Here is a 24202-nt window from a genome sequence, read left to right on the forward strand (position 1 = left end):
AGTATACAAAGGTGAATATTTGATTCTTAAACTGGGAATGATCCCAAAATATATTTTGAAGCCCATCCCAACCCTCACCTTGCTTGAGTTCTCTCCAGGCTGCTTATAAATCTGAAAGGAAAGTCCATCCTTGCTGTATTGTAATTTGTATTGTGTCACCCGCTGGTAAGGGTCCGCATACCTTCCTTGGGTTGCCACAAAAGTAACATTTGCCTCAACTCGAAGGTCGATTTGAAACCACTGATGCAGATCATTCACCTTTGCTATCCATGCGCCGACATTACCCATGTTATGTAGTCTTCCGTGGCTTGGGACAACATTTCCATCAAATAGAGAGGACGCTGAAATCTGTGCTGCTGTTATTTGATAGTTTTCCATTCCCAAGGGAGCTAGACACTCTAATAGTAACAAAGTTGGAAGTCATAGGATGATCTTAGGTTTTACTCAAGCTAAATTACTCAAGCTAAATAGATTCAAGGCTAATACAACTATTTCAAGTTAAACCATGAAAGCGTAAAAGATAAAGTAAGCATATTTGCTATCCAGAAAATTAAATGTTTTCCGCAAAGGCAGAAGCCATTTTTTCGTATTTTTCATACAAACAAAAAAGACACCTCCATAGATCAATTTACTACGACAAATTTGGTAAATATTCGAATTTTCATAAGAATGTGTTGCAAACTCATAAAAATATGGGCCCCAGGGGGCAAGCGGTGTCCCTGGCATACATTTCCTTCTGGATTTACAATTTTAATTTGGGGTCCTATATTTCCATGAGTTTGCAATACGATGGAAATTGAAAACAAAACAACAAAGCTACTCTTTCTTTTAAAAATATTTGGCTTGTAGCAAGGCATGGTTAAAAATTCGATAAAAATAAAATAACTGCAGAGTTCCCTGCCACTTGAGTTAACTCATTCATACGTATTTCTGGTATTTTTTATTTATTTATTTATAGTTTTATTCACCTTTCGTGCAATGAAGACCTATAAAGCCCGGCGCGCAAATACAATGGTATTGATCCTCTTCGTAATTTGGAATGCAGCTTCCGTTATTTTTGCAAGGATCTCTTGAGCAAGGTGTCTATAGTAAAAAGATAACCATGGAAAAATACATTATTGCTGCAACAAGTATGTACGAGAAAATAAAAGAATGTATCAAAATTGGACTGTAAAAAGGTCTCCAGCGAAAAAATATCTCAAGTAATTACATTATTTCTAAACAGCATCCGGCTGTTATTAACGTTTTGAAGCAGTTTTGCGCTTACTAAATTATTAATTGCAATACCCTCTTTTGAAAATTAAAATACGGACCGACATTTAACTTGAGGTCCTGAAGTATAGGCTCATGGATCACCTTTTTCTAAATATTGAGATCTTCGGTGAAATAGTTTCATTATTTTCTTTCGATAGCAGAAAAAGATCTTCTTCGTTCTGTCGATTCTCAAAAACACTGTGTACTTGGTAGGGCCAAAGAGCCTGATTTGCATTTACAATTCGCTTTACCAAACATCACGCCATTGCAATTAAACTGGGCGAAACTCAATGTGCATATGTTGTTCGGTGTTTTATGTTGCTTTATAAGCTTTAGAACGATTTACGGCACAAAATGTAGGGTTTTTTTTCGAAATAGCCCCCGCGAAAATGCCCTCGTGCAAATGACTCCACTAATTAATTATTTCATTTATCCACTCTGATTTTTCTCCTTTTCTTTACAGCAACTGGGATGTCCGTCCAAGTGCATATCATTGCTGGTAAAACAACTCTACGCAATAGTGGCTAAATGTTATATTAAGCTGGATTTCAAATTAGCACTTACCTTTAAGCTGTAATGGTGAAACTGTTGCGAAACGATAAGTTTATCAGGACTTCTGAACTTGTCTTCACTTAGCAGCTCGCAGCGAAGCTTTCCATTTTCGTTTGGCGACAGAGCAAGATTGTACGAAACACAGGGCGCATTATCAACACAGGTGAAAGCGCAGTCATCATCGTGAGCAACTTCACAAGAAGAGTCTAAGAGGGACCCTTGAAGATGCTTAAACTTGTGAACTACAAAATTTGCGTGAGAAATCCCCTGTAGATGACTAGATCGGATCAAATGTTGATCCCGGCCTGCACTGCTAGAAAAACGGAGCAGAACAACTGTAAATAGAAATTTAAACATTTCCGTTTAGCAGAAAAATCGTTTTAACACGAAATATGTTCTTCGACTGAATATATATTATGCAACATTATTTTCTTTAAGGTAAACTCAAAACGCCGAAAGAGCGAATCGATCGACATGTCAATCAGCCAATCAGCGAATGACATTCCAGTCAAATTCGGTAAGTAATTTAAGATTTTCTCCTTGCCCTCATTTTGCATACGAGACCTGGGGCAAAATCGTTTGAAATGGAAATGAGTTTTGGTTGCAAAATCATTTTTATCCAAATTCCACAGATGTTTGCGTTGGACAAATAGAGAATTATACGTGACAGCTTTGAGATAGAAAAAAATATATTTCTAGCGGATAGTATTTTAAAGAGTGAGCCCAGAACAGATGAAATTCGTGTTACTAAGCGGCAAACAGCCATGCATGTAATGTTCTGTTCATTATGTAGAGGGTTTGGATGGCCCGCTGGAATTTCAATTAACAGTTAAAGTTTCAATGATTTCTCAGCTATCAGTGAAAAAACTCGTCATTTCTTAGCTTAACACTTTGTTGAACTCTCGAGCTGTCAATTAAATTCCATGTAGGCCCGTTATTAAGATAATGATGAAAGTTTCACAGTTTATACATTTTTCAGCCGTATGCATGCAAAAGTGGTCACCTATATATAAAACTGAGGCTGAGTATGGGATAAAAGTCATGACGCTTAACTAATGAAAGTTTCTTTATTCCAAGGAAATGTCAACCTAGGTTCTTTTACAATAAACTCAAATTGATTTGCTCAGATTGATGCATAATACAAAATTCATAAATATAACAAATCTAATAGATAATGTAATGTGCATAGTACAAAATAATGTGTAATCATGTAAACAAGCAGGTGAGCTTACGCAGCTCTTGAAACTCTTATAGCTAAGTGTATTGACATAATAAACTTGTATCTATCTATCTTACTATTTGCACTACATGCGGTCAGCGGAAACACTATTCTAGTGGTTAACTTATTTGTACAATACAAAAATACGTTGACTCGCGGACGTTAGATATGGATGCTGCAGGTCATAGGTGCTTGTTTACAGCTGTTTCGCACGATGCCGAAAGTTAGATTATGGGTAGTGTTAGATAAGCGCCGGTTGATCGAAGCTCAAGGTTTTTCAACGCAAAGGACGAGAAACTACAAATACATGTATTCTCTTATCGTGCTGACGCATTTCTGTCACGTTTGTCACCGCATTGTGGCTCTTTATTCCGACTCAAAAAAAAAAAAAGAGAGACGCCAAAATGGAGCAAAACTAGAGAACATCAGAACAAATTGCCTAAGGTTAAACTTGAAAAACAGCCAATAAAGATCCCCATAAAAGAGCTGCTTTTAAAAGTTTAGAGCTCATAGTAGACTTCTGAATTACAAACCTTTCGCAAACATTAATTTCATATTACAAAAATTGTTACTAGCGCTACTTGAAAACGTCACTAGTTAGCACTCATCACAGGATTATCAATGACACAAAGTACAAAAATACTGTCAGACATTAATGAATTACAAAATTATCATTAGCACTAATGTTAAAATTATCACGAATTCCATTTACAGATCAGAATTATTATTAATTAAACAAATAATTACAATATTGAGTATCGGAAGTAATTCGCAGTTATTTTGGTTTTGTACTACTGTGCTGAGCACCTGGGTTAAAAAAAATCGCTCAACTTAATCATTCAATCGGAGGTAAAACCAAAACCAATTGCGACTCGTTCACACACGTTTTCCCGCGCCTCGGGTCAGCTACATGGATTCGCTTTGAGTTTTGATTGGTTCACTGAAATGTCTGTGTCCTTTGTGATTGGCCAGAATGACTACTTTGGTTTTGGTTTCACGACACTCAGTTGAAAACCACTGTAACACAAATTGCAAAAGTGATGCTATTGGCTTTAAAACTCGCGCCACGTTTTTATCCAATCAGAAGTAAAACCAATTGCGACTCGTTTGCATGCTTTTTCCCGCGCTTCGCGTCAGCAATATGTAATTACTTCGAGTATTGACTGATTCACTGGATTGTCTGATGGCCAGAATGACTGCTTTGGTTTTGGTTTTAGGACACACAATTGAAAGGACTCTTGTCAGCCTTTGCCATTTTCGATACCATCTAAATTATTGATATTGCATGGTGAAGCGAAATTTTATTGCTTTACTGTAAGTTGAGTTCCTGAAAGTATGTGTAATTATCTTTAGTAGTTTCACAGTGATTTTCTTCGTTTCAACATGCCCCGAATAAAATATAATAGCCAAACTCTCGCATGTAAACAAAAACAAAGGAGTTGCCGACTAGGGCCCTTTCAGGACCTCCGGACATTTGCTAAAAATGAAAGTTATTCTCAAAGCCTTTCCCACAATATGTTAAAATTGGCGAAAATTTGCATATTAACATGTCAATGTCAATTCCATTATAATAAAATGGGAGTCACCTGACTCACTTTCGAGTTTTAAGCACTTAAACTAAAAAATGAGATGTTTTTAATGCATTATAATATTAACATGGTAACATTTCTTTAAAGAAAATGACCATAGCATAATTACCAATGATTGGGCAGTACTTTGCTAACAACAGAACATGACATTAGCAAAATAGTCCCATCGATCGAGTACTCAGCTAATATCCAACGGCTTGCATGGTTGCGCGTATGCTTTTCAAGAATCACGCCTTTCCAAGCGCCCTTCTAACTGCAAGAAGTTACCAATCTGTAGAAAAGATTAAAATAACATTTTGTTTTTATAAGGGTTTTCAAATGCTTTTATATATATAGGGCCAAGCTGTTTTCGTTATAGCAAGTTTCCGCCACTTGTTATTTGATTTCGGTTCTTAAAAAGGCATTCCTGAATGACATGGGTGCGGTATATACTTCACAAATACCCCTTCCTAACCAAGTTTGAGGTCCATAATGTAAGTTATTGACCGAGATTTTCTTCTTCGATTTATGGTCTAAGCAAGAATTTTTTTATATCTCTGCTTTGTCTGACAAGTTCTCGAAGACATTTCAAGTCGCGCGAAACGACTTTTTAATAACTGTACGTCAAAAGTAAAACGAGTCAATTCGAATTCATTTCTAAGTCGGTAGCATGATTCTAACAAATGTCAAAGTTTAACGAAAGCAAAACGTTTTACACATCTATTTCTCCTGCATATCAAGAAAACATGATGACAGAAAATAAACGTAAATAAATAAACCAATTAATTAATAAGTAAATTAAAGCACCTGGATAAGTGTAGAGCTCCATCCTCATACAGATATGATCTTGCCATGCTGATGGCTTTATTCGTAAGAAACGTGTCGTGATTGGTGGATTTAGATGGTGATAGACAACGGTGTCGCGGTCGACATTGCCATCGAAAACCTAAACATATACATAGCGGAAATGAGTAGATAAACAATGTACAGAATATCATACCGAGGGTAACAAAATTTCATTGAAAAGGGCCCCGACATTACAGTGAACCAATCAAAACTCGACATGGGAAAACGTGTAACTGGCGCGAAAAAAACGGGAAAACGCTTGCGAGCGAGTCACGGTTGGTTTTTTGTTTAATCTCGGATTGGTTGAGACAGCAGTGTAAGTTTATAGTGGAACACCGTCGGCCTGAGGGGCCGCCAAGCGGAGCACCATACTCATGAAAAGAAAACCAATGAATTAATTAATTAATTTAATGGTATCATGGCTAGTAGTCGCGGAAAATGGTGCCCATACTCAGCTAGCTAATAGGCTGACAGAGACATCCAGCCTTGGTTTATAGCGTAATTCTTTGATATTGCACATCCATCCTGTCAAAACAAGGTATCCGCTGACCAGCATCACCCAACTATATCATGGGGTTAAGCTTAGGGCTGATCGAGATCACGTGTTGTTTTTTTTTGAAGTTGACCTCTGACCAAGTACTAGATTTCCATTGGATCGCGGGCTTACGACAGGTTAACTTGTTTTGATTTGAGCCCCGTTTCTCCAAAGCTCCGGAAACTTTTCGGGCCTGCAAAGGCATTTTTGGTTAATCTGTATCTAAAAACAGAGAAGTGTATACGCTTGTAACTTCTTGTATGCAGGGAACCCCTGTTCATATCAAGAATATGTTAATAAAACAGCTCGGTAATCATAAGGTTTGAGTTTTTGCTACGGCTTTCCGGGTGCGAAAACTTTTCGGGACCTTCGTGAAACGGGCCCCTGCAGAGCCGGGTTGTTCGAATTCGGAAGCCGGTTAACGCTAACCAAGAGTTAAAAGTTAACTGAAGTATAAATTTTTCTTGTATACAAATGTTTTTCAGTGCTTTTGTTTTGTGTAGTTTGAGATTATTCAAGCTCAAAAACAGAAGGCCAAATAATATAAACAGAAAACCTCACCGTCACGGTACAAAACTCAAATCAAACCTCTCGCTTATCCTGGGTAAGCTTTATCGGGCTTTGAACAACCCGGCACAGGAGCTCCTCTTTTAGGCTTGGCTAAATCTGTATATTAAACCAATCATTAAGTGCACAAATGCAAAACCAACGCATACTTGAATTTCTCTCGATACACGAGTGAAAACTGGTCTATCACCCACTAAATGCTATTATCATGTACTTGGCTTTTGTGCACCGTTCTTTGAGTCAATGTGACTAAGGTTGCCATCAAAGAAATAATATACATAGATTTAGCCAACCCTAAAAGAGGAGCTCCTGATTACAATAAATAATCGTAAAAGAAAAGAGGATTTTTTTCCCCTGGATCAGAAATTCGAAAAATGATCAATTGTGAGCATATGATTGTTCAGCGTGTGAATTCACTATTGTTTTCTAGTTACATTTTAACAAAGTAACCGTGGACCATGAGGCGTCAAAGGCAGGCTACACTTGGAAGGAGATCGAAAAGTTGTCCCAAAACAGAAGGAGATGGCGGAAAGTTTCCATAGACCTATGTTCCACAGGGAGTGAAAGGGAATAAGCATTTTAACAAACCATACCTAATGAGTATACCCAAGATCAAGATTGTAGAAACTACGTACGCAATATATCAGGGACTTCCATGAGGCAATTGTGCGAGGAATATGTCGGAGGAAAAGTCAACAACGCGTCAGGGTTTAATTTGCGCCGAAATTTTGTCTTAGCTTGTACTCCCTCCCTCTCCCTCAAAGTAATAACCTGGCTTGAGCCCACGATCCAATCGAAAACCCTGTACCTGGTTAGTGGTCAACTTAACAAAACACGCGACCTCGATGAGCTCTTAACCTGAGCTCGCGATATGGTCGCGTGATACTGGTCAGCTGATACCTTGTTTTGACAGCTGTCAATTAATCATAACATGGATGTCCAATATCAAAGATGTACCTATGGTAATGGTACTACTACTCTCATTTTTCAAGGAATAGGGCTTAGCGTTCGGACGTACGTACGGACGAACGTACGTACGAACAGTCACGTGAGAACCAAACTTTGTGAGATCGATGGGTTACTAAATTTTCTAAGGTATGGGGCTCCACTCATGCGCCTTCGGCGTGCAGGAGCTCCGCTAAAAAGAAATTTCGCTTTATCTTGACGCAGTTGACGTTAGTCGTATTACAAATCTGACAGGCAACTTGATTCGTCTTGCTGAAGATATCTGGTAATAAAATTTCTATTTACCGCGTCTGAAGATTCTCCTTGTCTCTTGTAAAACACGAATGATGCTCCATCGTCGCTAAACTGCAACTTGTACTTCGTTACCATCTGTGGTGGAGACCGGAAATTCCTTCCCTGTGTAGCCACGTGTGTAACAGGCGTGATTTTACCAAGATCAACTTGAAGCCATTGGTTCAAATCATTTTTCAAGCTTGCCCAGGCGCCTATCTCATTTCTGGGTCTAATTTCCTTCGTATACAATCTCGCTCGCTTGGGGCTGTGGTAAACGTTCCATTGTGAAGAAGCAGTTATTTGCGAATCTGCAATGGCACCGCTTTCCATACCAAGAGCTTGCATATCGTCTACAAAATGAAAAAGACGTGGACCACAGTAAACAATTATTGGATAATGTGTTTTGTGATATGGAGAATAGTCAAGGGCGAGGTAAACTTTGACAGCCTTTGGATTCGGCTGATAACACTTACCAAGACCTTGATTATTCTAAATGTAACGAAAAACCGAATTTAGTTTTTTCTTTGTTTTATATTGTTGCAAAATAATAAAAACACGAACGTAGGCTGATGTGCAACGAACATAACTTATACCTCATACCCAGGGTCTTTGCTCCCTTAACCAGCGGCAGGGAAACGAACGACCCTGTAAGTCCGAAAATATCGGACTTGCGCAATGCATAACTGACAAACACGTGGCTTATTCGAGACGCTAGTGTTCTACTTTCACTTATTTCCATTGTTTCTAAAAGCAATCAAAATCGAGCCTGTAGCCGAACTCTCGAGAGTCGCTCATTACTACAAGCTTGCACTGACTCGAGAAACGAGATTAAAAACCGGTAGTGTCTCAAATCTTCAGATAACGTGCGGGCAAAAGAAACTTCAGACACAACTTTCCAGGGTTACGCTTGCATTATTGTGGGATCTTGTGAATATTTTTTATGAACGTCGAAGAAACTTACCCAAAATTACGATGTACACCATTCTTGCCCAGAGAAGACCATCAGGAGATTAGAAGCACTACCGGTCAGCTTTTTGACCTACTAGATTAAGCTTATTTAAGACTTTCCACTTAAATGCGGAAATTGTATCTAAGTATTCAGGCCTCAATTTGTTCATGATGAATTAGGGATTAAAATAATAACATATCTTGACTGAGGAAGAACCAGTACATGAAACTAAACCTGAGAACGATTCACAGCGATTTCAACTCCTGTGTAGCGCGAAGCCAAAAATTGTAAGATGGGCATGTCGCTTTTACTCGAAACGAAATTCAAGCGTCTGGTCAAGGACCGTTTAAAAGGATTTCTGTCTAAATATTGAATACTTCAAAAAACTAACCTGATGTCCCACAGTTAGTCACCCAGGCCTACAAACTAACAAAGTTTAAACAAAATTTACTTTTAAATTTACTTGTAAGTGTAGACAATTTAGTCTAATGGAGACTTCGTTCCTCACTAAGGGACTGAACGTTTGTCTCTTTTTCGATCACTTTCGTTATCAGATTTTCTTAATACTTCCTCAATTGGCTTCTTCCTGGCTATTTTGGGATTTCTCGTGTAAACATCTTTTTTTCTGCATTTCGTTGTTAGAAGTGCGCATAAATTACAATATTTGAATTACAATATTTAGAGAGAAAGCCACATCAGCCTTAGCTGGTTTTCATGCGGGCGCTCTATCCTGGTCGAATTAGAATTTGGAGATGTTGGTTTTTTTCGGAGGGAGGAAAACCGAAGGCCCCGGAAAATCCCTCGGAGCAAGGCGAGAACCAACGACATTCTCAACTCACATGTAGCACCACACCGGCATCGAACCCGGGCCGCCAGCGTTGGTGTGAGGCGAGCGCTCTCACCACTGCGCTATCCCTGCTCCGCACTATAACACTAGAAAATCTTTGTAGTGTTCACAGAATTATCTAGATCTGCAGTTCACAAAATAGGGATTAAAGATGCAGCAAAGTCACCCTTTACGTACTGAGGAGGCTAAAAAGGAATTCTTGCAGTTAACATTAAGTGTAAAATGAAAAAGATATTAAAAATTTGTGGTTTTAATTACGAATAGGCTTTGGGAAATTGTCACGAGAACTTCGTTGATCTCTGCGTAAAGACTGTTTATAGTGAGATGCGTTCAAATAAGAAAAATATCGCGAAGGGTCATGAGCAAAATTTTGAAAAAACTTTCCGATTTACTAGTTTTTTTTTCAACATTTTCATAGACGTTACATAGGTTGGTTTTGTTTTGCTCCCTCGTGACCAGTCTCCCACGTCTCGCACGCACTGCAGTCATAATCTCTTTCGAGGTTCCTAAAGCTCTTTCTCCCGGGGTGAAAGTGCAAATGATTCAAGCAGTTCAAGGCCTGGGTAAGGAATGTAAAGTTGAACTATGGTTATGCAGCTATATCTCTTGTCACATTTGTTTCACCATGCTGAAGTTTTCTCTGATTATAAAAGGCGGCGTCCTGCCTTGCCTTCACGTCAAATTTTGTTTAAAAAAAATTACCTTTGACCCTATAAGGTTTTTCTACTTAAAGAGGGACGGTCATTCCAAACGCGAGAGGATAGAAATAATTGACCTGCATCTAAAACGCGTTTTTGCTGAATGATATTACTAAAAGCCGCCACCAATTGCCGCTTTCCACTGTCACGCAATCAAAAATATAAATCGGAATCATTCGAGAAATTTTGTCAAGAATCTGGGATATGATAGGTGATTGATATATAAACAACCTCGCCAAGATTTAGGTGTGTGTGGCTTTTTATTCGCACCTTATTCGGAAAAGTGTTTCACTCAAATTTATAGAGCTTTGTTTGGAGTCGCCATGTTGATGTCCTTCCGAGAAGCACCAACATAGCGGCCGTAAAGTAACAGAAACATCTGTCATTAAGTTTCACCATTGAAACGAAAACTTGTAACTCCGTCTGGAGTTCCCACACATTGAAAGCAATAATTCTTCTAGTACAAGGACTGTTCAGTTAGCAGAAACGTGAACGATAACTCCTCTTTTGACATACGCGGAAGCCCTCTTGGGCCGCCATTTTAATGTCACGCAACGCAAAAACGCCCTCTGTAACAAAATAAAGAACCCCGTCGAACTTACACGTTGTAAAACGTCAGGTTCTTGGTAGGTCTTCTATATGACGAAACTAAAACTTCAAAAGGATTGGTTATTTCTAAGTTTGGAAAATGATGACGTCACATGAAAACCGGCAATTCCTCAAATAAAGGCTATTTTACGCTAAACGTCATACGACATGTCACGTGACCCGTCAGAAGCACCAATTCTGCTTTAAAATGCTAAGGACGTTAAAACCTAACTGTGGCCTTAAACTACGTAAAAATTAGTCATTGTTGAGTTTATGGGTTGGATTTAAGGAATAGTTACCAAGACAACCGTAGAGCTCCATCCTCATGGAGATGTGGCCGTTCCATGCTGTGGGTGTCAGTCTGATGTATCGTGCTTTGATTGGTGGAGCTAAGTGATGTTTTGTCACGGTGTCAGAATCATTGTTTCCAACAAACACCTGCAGAAACACGAATAAACAAACGTATATATACATATTACTTATGTAATGCTTTCGACTCAGGAGAAGTTGTCGGCTCATATTTCGACTTTAGAGAATCGGGCAAAAGCGATTTGTTTTTATGCTGTTGTCTTTTTGTATTAAAATTTGGCAAAATAAAATGCTTGGTTGTTGTTGAGATTCTGTCCTCTGGGAACGTTCTTGATTTGCGAAGATTGTCAAACCCTTTCGAACCTAACAAATCTTTTTAACTTACAGAACCATGTGCTTCGGATACTGCCCAATATGTAATGGCTTTCCAGCTTTCTGATTGGCTCTATTCTTCACACGTGGATGTCGCAAGAGACAATAGAGATAAAATAGATACGATGAATTTAGTCGAACAGGAAAATTGCAACATAGCAATTCATAGATCATTAATTATGTTCCAGGTATGTAAATGATATATTGTCGGGACGTTCCAAGTGGCGCAATGGATGGAATTGTTGGTAGTGTAATGTAGTTGTGAAAGTGTTTTAAGCAGTGTATTGTAAAATGAGTTAATTATGTGTTTACATATATTGTTAGTTTACTTTTGGCAATTCCAGGTGTGAGAAATTCTAGTGTGTAGAGTGCTAGCGATGGCTGCTTATTATTCAACCAAGATATATGTTTTGTTATGTTTCAAGACGCTGTTAGTATATCTGTTTTGTCTGAAATAAGCTGATCACCCGTAACAGTTTATTGATTTGTTTTCGTATTGTAAAGGAAATATTCTCACCTTGTCTGTGTTGTCTCCTCGCTGTTTTAAAACCTGAAATGAATTTCCATCGTTGCTGTTGCTGTACTGTAACTTGTACCTGATCACCCATTGCTCGCTATTGTATCTTCCTTGAGTTGCCACATAAGTGACATTTGTCTCAATTCCAAAATCGATTTGAATCCACTGATTCATATCATTCACTGTCGCTGCCCATGCACCGGTATTACCCTTGTAGTGTAGTCTTCCGTGGTTTGGGGCATGACTTCTGTTATACTGAGACGACGCTGTTATCTGTGTCGGTGTTATTTTAAAGTTTTCCATTCCCAAAGGAGCCAGACACTCTAGACAGCAAAACAAATCGCAGATGATTGTCATATAGAATGGTTTTACACAAGGTAGGTTGCAAGATAGATTCACGAGCACAGTAAACTATGTTATTTTGAACTTAATCATATTCAGGTTATGTATACAAGTGAGTAGTGCTTTACACGCGCGTTGAATGACTAGCTTAGAACTGATTGGCAAGTTTTATTCAGCTCCACCTCGTTGAATAATTTTTAACTACAGTCAAGGCCCTATTAAACGGTTACCACCTACAGTAAGCGGACAGATATCAGTCCCGAAAGTATTGTCAGTAAAATACTGTATACAAAACCATCTTTTAATCGTCCCGATGAGGGTTTTCTATTTTCCTTACCCGTTGAGCGGCCACCCAAAATTTAATACACGTACTTTGACTTTGTTTTGGAAAAAGCGACGACAGATAAAAGTCCGAAATTGAAAGTGAGGACTGATAATAACATTCAAACACACGTTTATTATGATTGTTTTGACGTGGTTTTATGTTCACTAAGTGACTAACCCGCTGGTAAAAAATATAACTTCAGTGTAGAGCGCGTGATTTTTTTAGGATATATATAGTCTGTTCGTGACCAGTGAATCAGGAAAACAGTGAAGTAGGTAGTATTTATTATGTACAATTAGTCGGAAGCATCTAGTCCTGTTTGTGTTTGAATAAATTGACGTTTCAACAGAGTTTTGTGCTAATTGCTGTAAAGCAAAAATGACACATCCTCGCTAAAATTAAAAAAAGATCACTAAACCACAGCATGACTGTAAATGAAAATCCTGGTATTATTCACCTCTCTTGCAATGAAAACCTGTGTAGCCCGGTGCGCAAACACAGTGGTAGTGATCTTCGTAATTTGGAATGCAGCTGCCGCCATTTTTGCAGGGATTCTTTGAACAAGGTGTCTACAGTAAAAAAAAAAACAAAACAAACAACAACAACCATGAAAATATATGGCATTGTTCAAACAAGTACGTACGACTATACAGAAAATGTATAACAAGTGCATTGTAGAAAGGCCTCCAACAAACAAGGAGACGCGTCATCAACAGAGACAGCTCAATTGATGTTTTCTGACGTTGTTTTACATGTCTAGTATAATTTCCGCCTTCGTAACAAATATAACATCTCCTATCGAAGCATTTGCTAGGTTCAGAATTTTAACACTACTGTTGTCAACAATGGCTTTCGTGTAGCCATATTTATTGCAGACAAAAAGCTCGTTTCCATTGCGTTTGTCTGAGTCACAGGGCATGTTTAATTTGGGTCAAATTTGTCAAAATTCCTAAGCAGCCTACCATGCATCTGTTCTCTGATAAAGTATGCTGTTTCAGCCAATCAGAGCGCGCTTTTTATGGTAACTTTATTTTAAAACGGCTCAGAAAGGACAGTTGAGAATATGATATATGACGTAACTGGAGTTTGCTTTCAAAACAGCTCCCGAGAAGACCGTTCCCCGCCCGTAACAGACCCTTAAGACACATATCGTAAAATCTATTATTTTATCCATCCAATTTCAGTTTTCATCTTTTCTTTGCAAGAAAACAAATCCCTCTAAACACATCATTGCCAGTAAAATAACTCTTTTGCAGTAGTGACTAATGTTATATTAAGCTGGATTTCAAATTATCACTCACCTTTATGCTGTAATGGTGAAACTGTTGCGAAACGATCAGTTTGTCAGGACTTCTAAACTTGTCTTCCCTTAGCAGCTCGCAGCGAAGCTTTCCACTTTCGTTTGGCGACGAAGCAACGTTGAACGAAACACAGGGCGGATTATCAACACAGGCGAAAGCGCACTCTGTAGCCCGATTTACTCCACAAGAAGAGTCTAAGAGGGGTCCTTGAAGATGCTGAAACTTGTGAACTACAAAATTTGCGTACGACACTCCGTGTTGAAAACTAGATCGCTTTGAACCATGACCACCTTGGATCAAACGTTGATTTTTGCCTGTACTACACGGAAAACGGAACAGAATAATTATAAATAGAAAATTAAACATTCCTGTTGAACAGAAATATCGTGTCAATGCGAAACATGTTCTTCGCAGTGAATAAATATTATGCACCACTGTTTTTTAAGGGTAACTCAAAAGGCCGAAAGACTCCGAAATAGCGAATTGATCCACACGTCAATCAGAAAATTACATTTAAATTCAATTTTGTAATTTATTTCAGAGTTTCTCTTTGCCTTCATTTTCTAAACGAGGACTGGGGTAAAATGTTAGATATAAATAGGAGTTTCATTGGACAATCATTTTCACCCAAATTAAACAAGTTTGGTTTAGACAAACAGAGAATATTACATGTCAGCTGGAGGTTAAAAAAAAATACATATTCGCGCGGATAGCATCTCCTAGGAGTGAGCCTAATGAAGATGAAATTTGTGTTTCTAGGTGGTAAACGGCCATGTAATGTTCTATTATGTAGAGGGTTTGGATGGCTCGCTGGAATCCAATTATCAGTTAACGTTTTAGTGATTCTTCAGCTATCGCTCAAAAACGTGCCATTTCTTAGCTGACAGCTAAGACTTTGACGAATACTCAGGCCATTTAATAGATAATGCTGGCAATTTCTACTTTTTATTCCCTTTCCCAAAAAAGAAAAAAGAAAATTGGTCACCTATAAAACTGAGGCCGCGTTCGTGTTAAATTTCATGACGCTAAGCTTATGAAAGTGCCTTTATTCCAAAGGTGTTTACTTAAGATCTCTCACAAGAAAGTCAAATCGATTAAGGTTATGTCAAAATGTGGAGCATTTATCTGGACAGCGCATTTTTGGTCTTTGACATTGATTGACGGTTAGCACGTGATTTGCAGGCATTTGTTCCAAATTTAGAATCGATACGGAGATCAAATCGAAGTTAAATTCAAAACCAGGGCACATTTTTGCCGCGTTTAGCACTTCCATGGCGACAAATTCTGACGTCATATCTTCACTGTGCTGTTCACTGCTAAATGCTTGACTTGTGTTTAGTAAACGTGCTTTGTCAGCATCAATAGGGAGCTTAAGCAACGATGACGGCGACCCCAAGGACGACCCCTGGTCAAAAATGAATTTATATTTTATCAGCGAAATTCGCGATCGTCTAGATCTGTTCAGTACACCACTAGCTCTGCAAACGTGCTCAGGCTAAATATGAAATGATAGCACTCAATTCCAAATGGAACTGCACGAAAAATTAATCGTCGTCGTTCGCGTTCCTTAGACTACGCAGAACTTGGTGACTTCACGTTGTTGTTTTGCAGAGAACGGCAAAGAACTATGCAAAGATTTATAACGCACGAGCACAGCTATTGTTCTACTTATAACCCCTTTTGTTCAGCGAGTTGTCGCTGCCGTCGTCTTCGTGTCTCCAGTGCGAAGACTAGGACAGAAACCCAAATATAACGCGAACCATTAGATATGAAAGTCGCTGTTTTTCTAAGTTCGTTTTCTTTTAATTAAAATTGTGGATCGGGTTAAGAGTCACCCGAATTTTTCGAAAAAATGAAAGTTACTCTTAACGCCTTTCCCAAAATTTGTTTAAACATGGCACAAAAAAGCATTTTTAAATGTTAATTTCAATTCTGTAATAAAATAGAAGTCACCAGACTCACGCTTGCGTTTAAAAATCAAGGATGTCTTTAATGTATTATAATGTTTTAAATATCAGCATGTTTGTCAATGATTGGGAAGTACTTTGCTAACAACAGAAAATTGCACTAGCAAAATAGGCCAAATCGAAAATTTCAAGAATTAGAGCACTGTGCTTGCATTCTTATCCTTAATTGAATCTCTTTTTTTGTTTTCTTTCCTAAATAACAAAAGAGGAAAATAAATTAGGGATAACAACGCACGTACAGTGCACTAATTCTTGAAACTCCGATTTGGCTTATAGTTCCATCGATCCAGTACTCAGCTAATCTCCAGCGGCCTGTGTGGTAGCGCGCATGCTCTGCAAGAAATATGTCCTTCTCATTGCAAGACTACGTATCTGTAGAAAAGATTAAAATAACATTTTGTCTTAAAAAGCGTTACAAATGCTTACTTAGAGGCTACTCGTTATAACAAGTTTTCGTCAACTTTTATTTGTTTTTCGTCCCCAAAAAGGCATTCCTCAATGACACGGGTCAGGTATACACATCACAAATACCTCTTACTAACCGATTTTGAGGTCCATACATATGTGTTATTGATCTACTGTGAGGTCTAGAGAGCTGGATATCGGCCAAGTTCGTTTTTGCGTGTTTACCTCGACTCCATCTCGGTCCATGAACTCTCAAAACTGAACGAGGCCAAGCATGGTCAATAAAGAATTTATTACATGGCTTACAGAAGACTTTTTCTTGGGGGATACAGCAGGTATAGTCCCGAGCGAGCAAGATAGCGCCATCTTGCCAGCTCAGGTAGCCAATCACAGCGCGGGATTTGGTTCATCTTGCCTGCTCACGGATATAATAACTGATCGAGTTTTTCCCCTTTGATTTGTGGTTCAAGGTAGCACATTTAAACACATGTTAAAATGTTACGAAAACAAAACGTTTTGCGCGTCTATTTGTCACAAACATTACGAAAACATGATGAAAAAAAAAACAATTAATAGTCTATTTCCAGGATACCTTCCGCCTCTTTATAAAAGTACGACTTCTCGTGAAAAACCTTTCATATGAAAATGAGTTTGATTTGCATGAAAGTCAGCCTACGGGCGGAACACATTTTCAAATGTATGGTGTCGCCCGAAGACTCGTTTTGACGCAGAGTTAAAAAGCAATTCTGAAATGGCCTGTAAAATACCTGGATAAGTGTAGAGCTCCATCCTCATAGCGATATGAGTCTGCCATGCTGTTGGTTTTATTCGTAAGAAACGTGCAGTGATTGCTGGATTTAGATGGTGATAGACAACGGTGTCGCGGTCGATATTGCCATCGAAAACCTAAGAAAAAAATCAGAGGGGAGAGCAGATAAACAATCTACAGAATATCATTTCAGAGTAACAAAATTTCATTAAAAAGGGCCCCGACATCGCAGTCAACCAAGCAAAACTCGACGTGGGAAACGTGTAGCTGGTGCGAGGTGCAAAGAAACGCGTACGAGCGAGTTACGATTCGTCCATACCCCTCTTCATGTAAATCAATATGAAATGACACACTCTGCAACAACCTTTCACTTAGAGACTGAGAGGAGCGGTTTTACAGCGTCCATCTTTGATATTGGGCATCTTTGTCATGTTCAATTGACACCAATCAAAACAAGGTATCCGCTGACCGGTATCATGTGACCATATTCCAGGCTCATGTTTAGAGCTCATCGAGGTCACGTGTTTTTTAAAGTTGACCGTTGCCCAGGTACAGGTTTTCGATTAGATCGCATGCTGAAGGCGGGGTAATTTATTATAACTAGGCGCTCCGCTTTTAGACTTGGCTAAATCTATATATTAAACCAATCCCTTAGTGTAGAAATGCAAAAGCAACGCAAACACCAATTACTTGCACCTGCTAAATGCTACGATTATTTACTTGGCTCTTGTTAACCGTTCTTTGAGTCAATGTGGCTGAGGATGTCATCAAAGAAATAAAAAGAAATTTCGCGTAATCTTGACGCACTTCACGTTAGCCGTATGATAAGTCTGACAGGTATCATTCGTCTTGCTCTTGATAAATAAAAATTAATGTCTTGAAAGAATATCTTGTAATATATAAATAATATTTATATTTACTGCGTCTGAAGATTCTCCTTGTCTCTTGTAAAACAAGAATGATACTTCATCGTCGCTAAACTGCAACTTGTACTTCGTTACCATCTGTACAGGAGACCAGGTATTCCTTCCCTGTGTAGCCACATGTGTCACAGGCGTGATTTTACCAAGATCAACTTGAAGCCATTGGTTCAAATCATTTGCCAAACTTGTCCAGGCGCCAGTCCCTATTCCGAGTCCAGCTTCCTTGGTATGCAATCTCGCTCGCTTAGGGTTGTGGTAAATATCATATTCTGAAGAAGCAGTTATTTGCGAGTCTGCAATAGCACCGCTTTCCATACCAAGAGCTTTTATAACGTCTACAAAATGACAAATCATAAGGTATACGGTAAACAATTCATGGCTAAGCTACTGTTTTTCTTGATATCGAAAATAATCCATGTCTCGGTAAGTGAACGTTATCAGTCTCAGGTTTCAGTTGATAACACTTACCGAGACCATGATTATTCTGGATATCACGAAAAACCGAATTTAATGATTGTTTTATTATACATTGTTGAAAAGAAAATACCAACATAACTTACATGTGAGTGTAAACAATTCGTCTCCGTTCGATCCTCAGTAATACACTAAGCGTTTGTCTTTTTGTCCCTTTTTCTATCACTTTCGTCTTTTCCTCAATTGGCTCGCTTTCTTGGATTTTTTTTCGCATTTTTTCGTGTCTACATCTTTTTTTTTTTTTTTTCTGTATTCCGTGGTCGGAAGAGCGTGCGACGCTCGTCAAGGTGACAAATAACCGGTATAGCTTTGCGAACTCGAACGCACTCTACAGGTGACAAAAAATCCAGAATTATCTAGATCTGCTGCTCACAAATAAGAGATTCAGGATGTAGCAAATCACTCTTTACTGAGGCGACTAAAAGGAATTCTTGCAGTTAACATTAAGGGTGAAACGAAAAAGAGATTCAACATCTATGGTTTTAATTACGGATAGGCTTTAGGAAATCGTTTTGAGAACTTCGTTGATCTGTGCGTAAAGAATGTCTTTGATGGGATGGGTTCCCATAGACAAACCGCCGCGAAGGGTCATTATCACAATTTTGTGATAAATTTCCGATTTGCTCGTTTTTTCAACATTTTCATAGCCGTTAACATGCTCACTAGTAGCCAGTCTCCCACATCTCGCACGTACTCCCGTGCAGTAATAAACTCTTTCAAGTCTGCTAAAGCCCTTTCTCCTAGAGTGAAGATACTAAGAAGTAAAAATTAGTTATTGTTGGGTTTAAGGGTAGATTAAAGGGTCAGTTTCCAAGGCAAGGTACAATCAAGTAAAAATTACTGATTGTTGACTTTCAGGGTTGGATTAAAGGGTCAGTTACCAAGGCAACCGTAGAGTTCCATCCTCATGGAGATGTGGCCCTTCCATGCTGTTGGTGTCAGTCTGATGTATCGTGCTTTGATTGGTGGAGTTAAGTAATGTTTTACCACGGTGTCAGAATCATTGTTTCCAACAAACACCTGCAGAAACACGAATAAACAAACGTATATACAAATTACTAATGTAATGCTTTCGACTCAGGAGAAGTTTTCGGCTTATGTTTCGACTTGGGACAATCGTACAAAACTGGGAACGTCTTCATCAGCGAAGATTGTCAGACTGTTTCGAGCCTTCCCTAACATATTTTTCAGATTAGCAGACCGTATGCTTTCAATACCGCCTGATATGCAATGGCTTTCCAGCTTTCTGATTGGCTATATTCTTCACACATGGATGGCGCGGGAGACACAATATAGATAGAATAGATGCGTTAGAATATATAGTTAAACAGGATAATCGGAACATAGTAATTCATAGATCGTTATGTTCCAAGTATGTAAATGATATATTGTCGGAACGTCTTAAGTAGCGTAATGGGTTTTGGTAATTTACATTCATTGTAAAAGTGTTTAAAGCAGTGTATTGTAAAATAAGTAAACTGTGCGTTTATATATTGTTAGTTTACTTTTGACAATTCCAGGCATCCCAGGTGTCAGGAATACTTGTGGTTAGAGTGTCGATGTTGTTTGTTGTTCAAGACAGTTAGCCTTTTTGGCACAAGCTGGTTAACCGTTAGTGTTTGTTGATTATTTTTCGTGTTATTAAGTATATATTCTAACCTTATCTGCATTCTCTCCGTGCTGTTTTAAAACCTGAAATGAATTTCCATCGTTGCTGTACTGTAATTTGTATTGGGTCACCCACTGCTCGATATTATGCCTTCCTTGAGTTGCCACATAACTGACAGTTGTCTCAATTCCAAAATCGATTTGAATCCACTGATGTAGATCTCTCACTTTTACTGACCATGCGCCGGCATTACCTTTGTAGTGTAGTCTTCCATAGTTTGGGATATGACTTCCACTATATTGAGACGACGCTGTTATCTGTGTGGGAGTTATTTTAAAGTTTTCCATTCCCAACGGAGCCAGACACTCTAAACAATAAAAAAAGGCAAATGATTGTCGTATAGTAGATTTTACAGAATTTAAGATGGCGGAACAGATTCAAAAGAATAGTGCACTCTTTCGTTCTCTAACTCAACCATATTCAAGTTACATACCGTAAACTGCCGCTTATTAGCCCTGGGATTATACAACTTCGTAAGGGCTTTTAGATGCATATATGGGCTTATAAAGGGGGAGGGGCACTTGTATCCGAGGGGCTTATAACCGGAATGCAAAAACCCGTTTCTAAAATATGGAGAATCCGACGACAGGTCGGAAAATTTGAATTTTCTTTCATTGCGTCAAAAAGACCCTTTTGGTGAACAAGTTTCAGACATATACTTTAAAAGTTTCAGCGAGTTCACATTTTTGTGAAGTCCAGGAAAGTTCGAAATACCGCTCAATCACTCAAGATGGCCGATAGAATTTATGCAAAATTGCCAATTTTCAGCAGGCTAGTACAGAGAGAAGGGAACTTGCCTGATTTCGTATTCACACGGTTTGTAATTAATTTACGCTTTGATGATTCCTCTGAGCTAAAAGTCATCTTGAAGTAAATCCTCTTGGCCGTTTGAAAAATACCACTATCGCAATTTAATTTACAAGCCAAATTCCAACTGATTTAGAACGTCAGAACTCTTTGACATGTACGAGTTACTAAAGAAAGAGCTATGCTATGGGTATACCATATCTAAATGGTTAGTTTGGCCCGAGAAAATTAAGCGCGCTAGACGAAAAATTATGAAGGATACTTTGACAAATTGCGCCATTTTTAGACGACCGAGCGAAACTTCGATACTTAACTCCAGAATTCTGAATGGCAGCCACAGTTGGAATTTACGCCCAGGCAAAGTACACATTCATTATACGATCAAAAGAATCAAATTAAAGGCGCAAATTTTGGCACTTTATCGTGAAGCAGGTACAGAAATTTATCAATTGGCAATTTTTGAGAATTAAACCGAAGGCTAATTACCAAAACATCCGTAGAGCTCTATCCTCATGGAGATGTGGTGATTCCATGCTGTGGGTATCAGTCTGATGTATCGCGCTTCGATTGGAGGAATCAAAGGATGTTTTACCACGGTGTCTTGATCACTGTTTCCAACAAACACCTAAAGATAAGTAAAATAAACGTAAATACAAGCTAGTTATAAAATACCTTCTAGACGAGTGGGAGTCTATATTGACTCGTTTTGTGTAGCCGGAGTCGTTTATGGGTGGTTTAAGTCGGTATAGAGTATGAAAGAAAGCACAGAATTATTAGGTTTGGATTTAAATCTGCGCGCTCCCACGCGTTTCTTCGAGTTTTAGAAGAAGTTTCTTCATGATTTTAGGACAAAAATAACCTTTTATAGAATGGCATAAATAAATTCATGTAAAATAAGTAATATTCGAAGACAGCAAAATAAATAAATTCTCTTCCAGCCCAATTTTTCTCTCCGTTTTCTTCTTTCTTTGTTTTCGTAATTTTAATTTAAATTATTCGTTGACTCAAGGGGTGGTCGGAAAAGCGTTTTTCTCGGTTGCTGCAAAAGTGAATTTTGTCTCAATTGAAGGATAGAAGCGAAATCACTTAAACTGATTCTTCTGGAGATGAGATATGTGAATTATTTAACTCTACAATCCTTGTGATTGTGATTTTTCAAGACACGATGAGCATAGTTAGTTTGTCCAACACCCGTGACGGTGAAGGGGGCTTTCCTTTATGTCGCGTAAGCGGGAATGGGTCGCTGAACAGAGTATGGTTTTCAGGGCCTTTCATCTCAGTTAAAAAACGGTTTTAAGTGTCACAATTTAATGTCTTAACTGGGTATGTCTGATACCTTTTTTTCTTGACTTCCTAAACCCCAACCCGAGGTCCGGCACTGATTCCTTGATTCCCTGTCTGTTTTTTTTTAAATTTGTTTTTTGTTGTTGTTCTTTTTTTTTTTATTTGTTTGGTCACAATTCTTCTCACCTTGTTTGAGTTCTCTCCATTCTGCTTATAAACCTGAAACGAAAGTCCATCCTTGCTGTATTGTAACTTGTACTGGGTCACCCGTTGCCCGGAGCTACCGTACCTCCCTTGAGTTGCCACAAAGGTGACATTTGCCTCAACACGAAGATCGATTTGAAACCACTGATTAGGATCATTCGCACCTGCAGCCCATGCTCCGTGGCCGCCCTTGAAATGTAGTCTTCCGTGGGTTGGGAGATGGTTTCCATCAAACTGAGAAGAGGCTGAAATCTGTGCTGCTGCTATTTGAAGGTTCTCCATTCCCAAGGGACCTCCACACCCTAAAAGCAACAAAGATGAAAGTTGGACAATGATCTTAGATTTTGCTCAAGCTAAATAGTATAGATTCAAGGGCAATACACTCTGTCATTGTTTAAATCGTATAAGCTAAGAAGTCAAATGTATTTTCCACGAAAATTTAAAGCTGTAGAATTAAAGCATATTTCAGTGCTATCTAGAAAACCTCAGTTAATAGAGAAAAATGGTTAGGAAGGCTGGTAAACACCAAAGATGCAAACAAACAGACTAAGATTTATGTTGGAAGGTCCTTGAGCCTGCACATCTTTTGTTTTATGCTCATAAACTATGCATAAATTACATATTTGCAATGCTTCATACCTCTTACTACCCGAGTTCGAGGTCCGCACTGTAAGTTAGGGACCGAGTTTTTTCCCCGTCGATTTATGGCCCGCGCGCTTGGCGCTTGGGCCATAAATCGAAGGGGAAAAGACGAGAATCCGTAACTCACAGAACGGGCCGAAAAGACGGGGGCGCGTTCTATTCGACCAAATATTCCCGTTTAAAATTCCTGGTAATCCATGTGACGAATGGAACAGTATTTTCCGGTTGGTAGGACCAACACGTCCCAGGCCATCACGTTCCAAGTTTTTCCCCACGAAAAAAAAGGCCGACTGACCTTTTTTACTTGCTTTGGAGTTGCTCTACGACTCTGAAGTTGAAACTAACGATGTATTAGGTGAGAACGACGATATAACTTTTATCAGGGTAGCTAGCTCTTACATGCGTAGGAATTTAAAAGAAGTCTGCGACTATATTAAGGGTACGATATACCTCTTTATTTTTCTGACGAGTTCAAGAGTCGCTTTCGAATGACGAGGCAAGCTGTTCACTGCCCACGGTCGTTTCACGCAGCTTACATGTATTTGCGCAATACTTACTACAGCTTGTTGTACCACTGTACAGCTTGTTGTATCCACTGCAATAAGTCGTCTGTCAAATAGAAAACATGTCGAGCACTGATATTGAGAAGCTTGAAGATCAGCCATGTTGAGTTCGATTTCCGCGTTTGGAAAAACTGGGCCCGCGCAGGAATGGTCGAGTGGAACGGAATTTTTTGGTTATTCCGATTTTACAGAATTTCAGGCCAACAACGCGAGGTACATCCAAAATTACGGAATCAAATTCCGGAAAATGTCTGTTCCATTTGCTTCCCCACCCGAAGTTTCCGGAATATTTGGCTGAATGGAAAGCACCCGAGGTTAGTAAGATATTTATTATATCTGTACTGTGTGTCTGACGGGTTCGGGAACGATTTCTACTTACGCGGCACGGCTTCAAATTTCTAACGCACGTCGAAAGCAAAACGGGTCAATTTGAAATCGTTACATGTATGAAGTCGTTAGCCCGTTTT

At 38.8% G+C, this 24202-nt stretch overlaps 3 protein-coding genes across 3 annotated transcripts in view; all 3 read right to left on the bottom strand.

Moving 5' to 3' along the window:
• LOC145485194 (retinoschisin-like) overlaps positions 1 to 2229 on the bottom strand; it is a 3950-nt gene extending 1721 nt beyond the window's left edge. Inside the window, exons 1-3 of the mRNA XM_081463896.1 lie at positions 1819 to 2229; positions 969 to 1083; positions 79 to 398 (exon numbers count right to left, since the gene is read on the bottom strand). Of these exons, the coding sequence (XP_081320022.1) occupies positions 79 to 398; positions 969 to 1083; positions 1819 to 2163 (780 nt within the window). The 5' untranslated portion in view covers positions 2164 to 2229. The remainder of the gene's footprint in view (positions 1 to 78; positions 399 to 968; positions 1084 to 1818) is intronic.
• Positions 2230 to 3637: 1408 nt separating this feature from the next.
• LOC145485252 (uncharacterized) lies at positions 3638 to 23732 on the bottom strand. Its single transcript, XM_081463954.1, has 11 exons — positions 22513 to 23732; positions 21529 to 21667; positions 20226 to 20542; positions 19448 to 19586; positions 18090 to 18427; positions 17168 to 17306; positions 12061 to 12383; positions 11162 to 11300; positions 7793 to 8130; positions 5401 to 5539; positions 3638 to 4885 (listed from the first exon to the last, which is right to left on the bottom strand). Exons 1-11 carry the CDS (start codon positions 22810 to 22812, stop codon positions 4878 to 4880), a joined length of 2319 nt encoding a protein of 772 aa, XP_081320080.1. The 5' UTR covers positions 22813 to 23732; the 3' UTR covers positions 3638 to 4877.
• Positions 12355 to 17151, bottom strand: LOC145485255 (uncharacterized). Its single transcript, XM_081463958.1, has 2 exons — positions 14029 to 17151; positions 12355 to 13296 (listed from the first exon to the last, which is right to left on the bottom strand). Exons 1-2 carry the CDS (start codon positions 14392 to 14394, stop codon positions 13177 to 13179), a joined length of 486 nt encoding a protein of 161 aa, XP_081320084.1. The 5' UTR covers positions 14395 to 17151; the 3' UTR covers positions 12355 to 13176.
• Positions 23733 to 24202: the final 470 nt, after the last annotated feature.

This window comes from Orbicella franksi, chromosome 4 (assembly GCF_964199315.1).
Source record: "Orbicella franksi chromosome 4, jaOrbFran1.1, whole genome shotgun sequence".
Taxonomy (NCBI): domain Eukaryota; kingdom Metazoa; phylum Cnidaria; class Anthozoa; order Scleractinia; family Merulinidae; genus Orbicella; species Orbicella franksi.

Coding starts and splice junctions, on each gene's coding strand:
- LOC145485255 (XM_081463958.1), bottom strand. CDS start 14,394: ATGTTTAATTTTCTATTTATAATTATTCTGTTCCGTTTTCCGTGTAGT. Junction 13,297..14,028: donor TTCACCATTACAGCATAAAG/GTGAGTGATAAT, acceptor TTTTTACTGTAG/ACACCTTGTTCAAAGAATCC.
- LOC145485252 (XM_081463954.1), bottom strand. CDS start 22,812: ATGGAGAACCTTCAAATAGCAGCAGCACAGATTTCAGCCTCTTCTCAG. Junction 21,668..22,512: donor ATGGAGAGAACTCAAACAAG/GTGAGAAGAATT, acceptor ACTTATCTTTAG/GTGTTTGTTGGAAACAGTGA. Junction 19,587..20,225: donor ACGGAGAGAATGCAGATAAG/GTTAGAATATAT, acceptor GTGTTTCTGCAG/GTGTTTGTTGGAAACAATGA.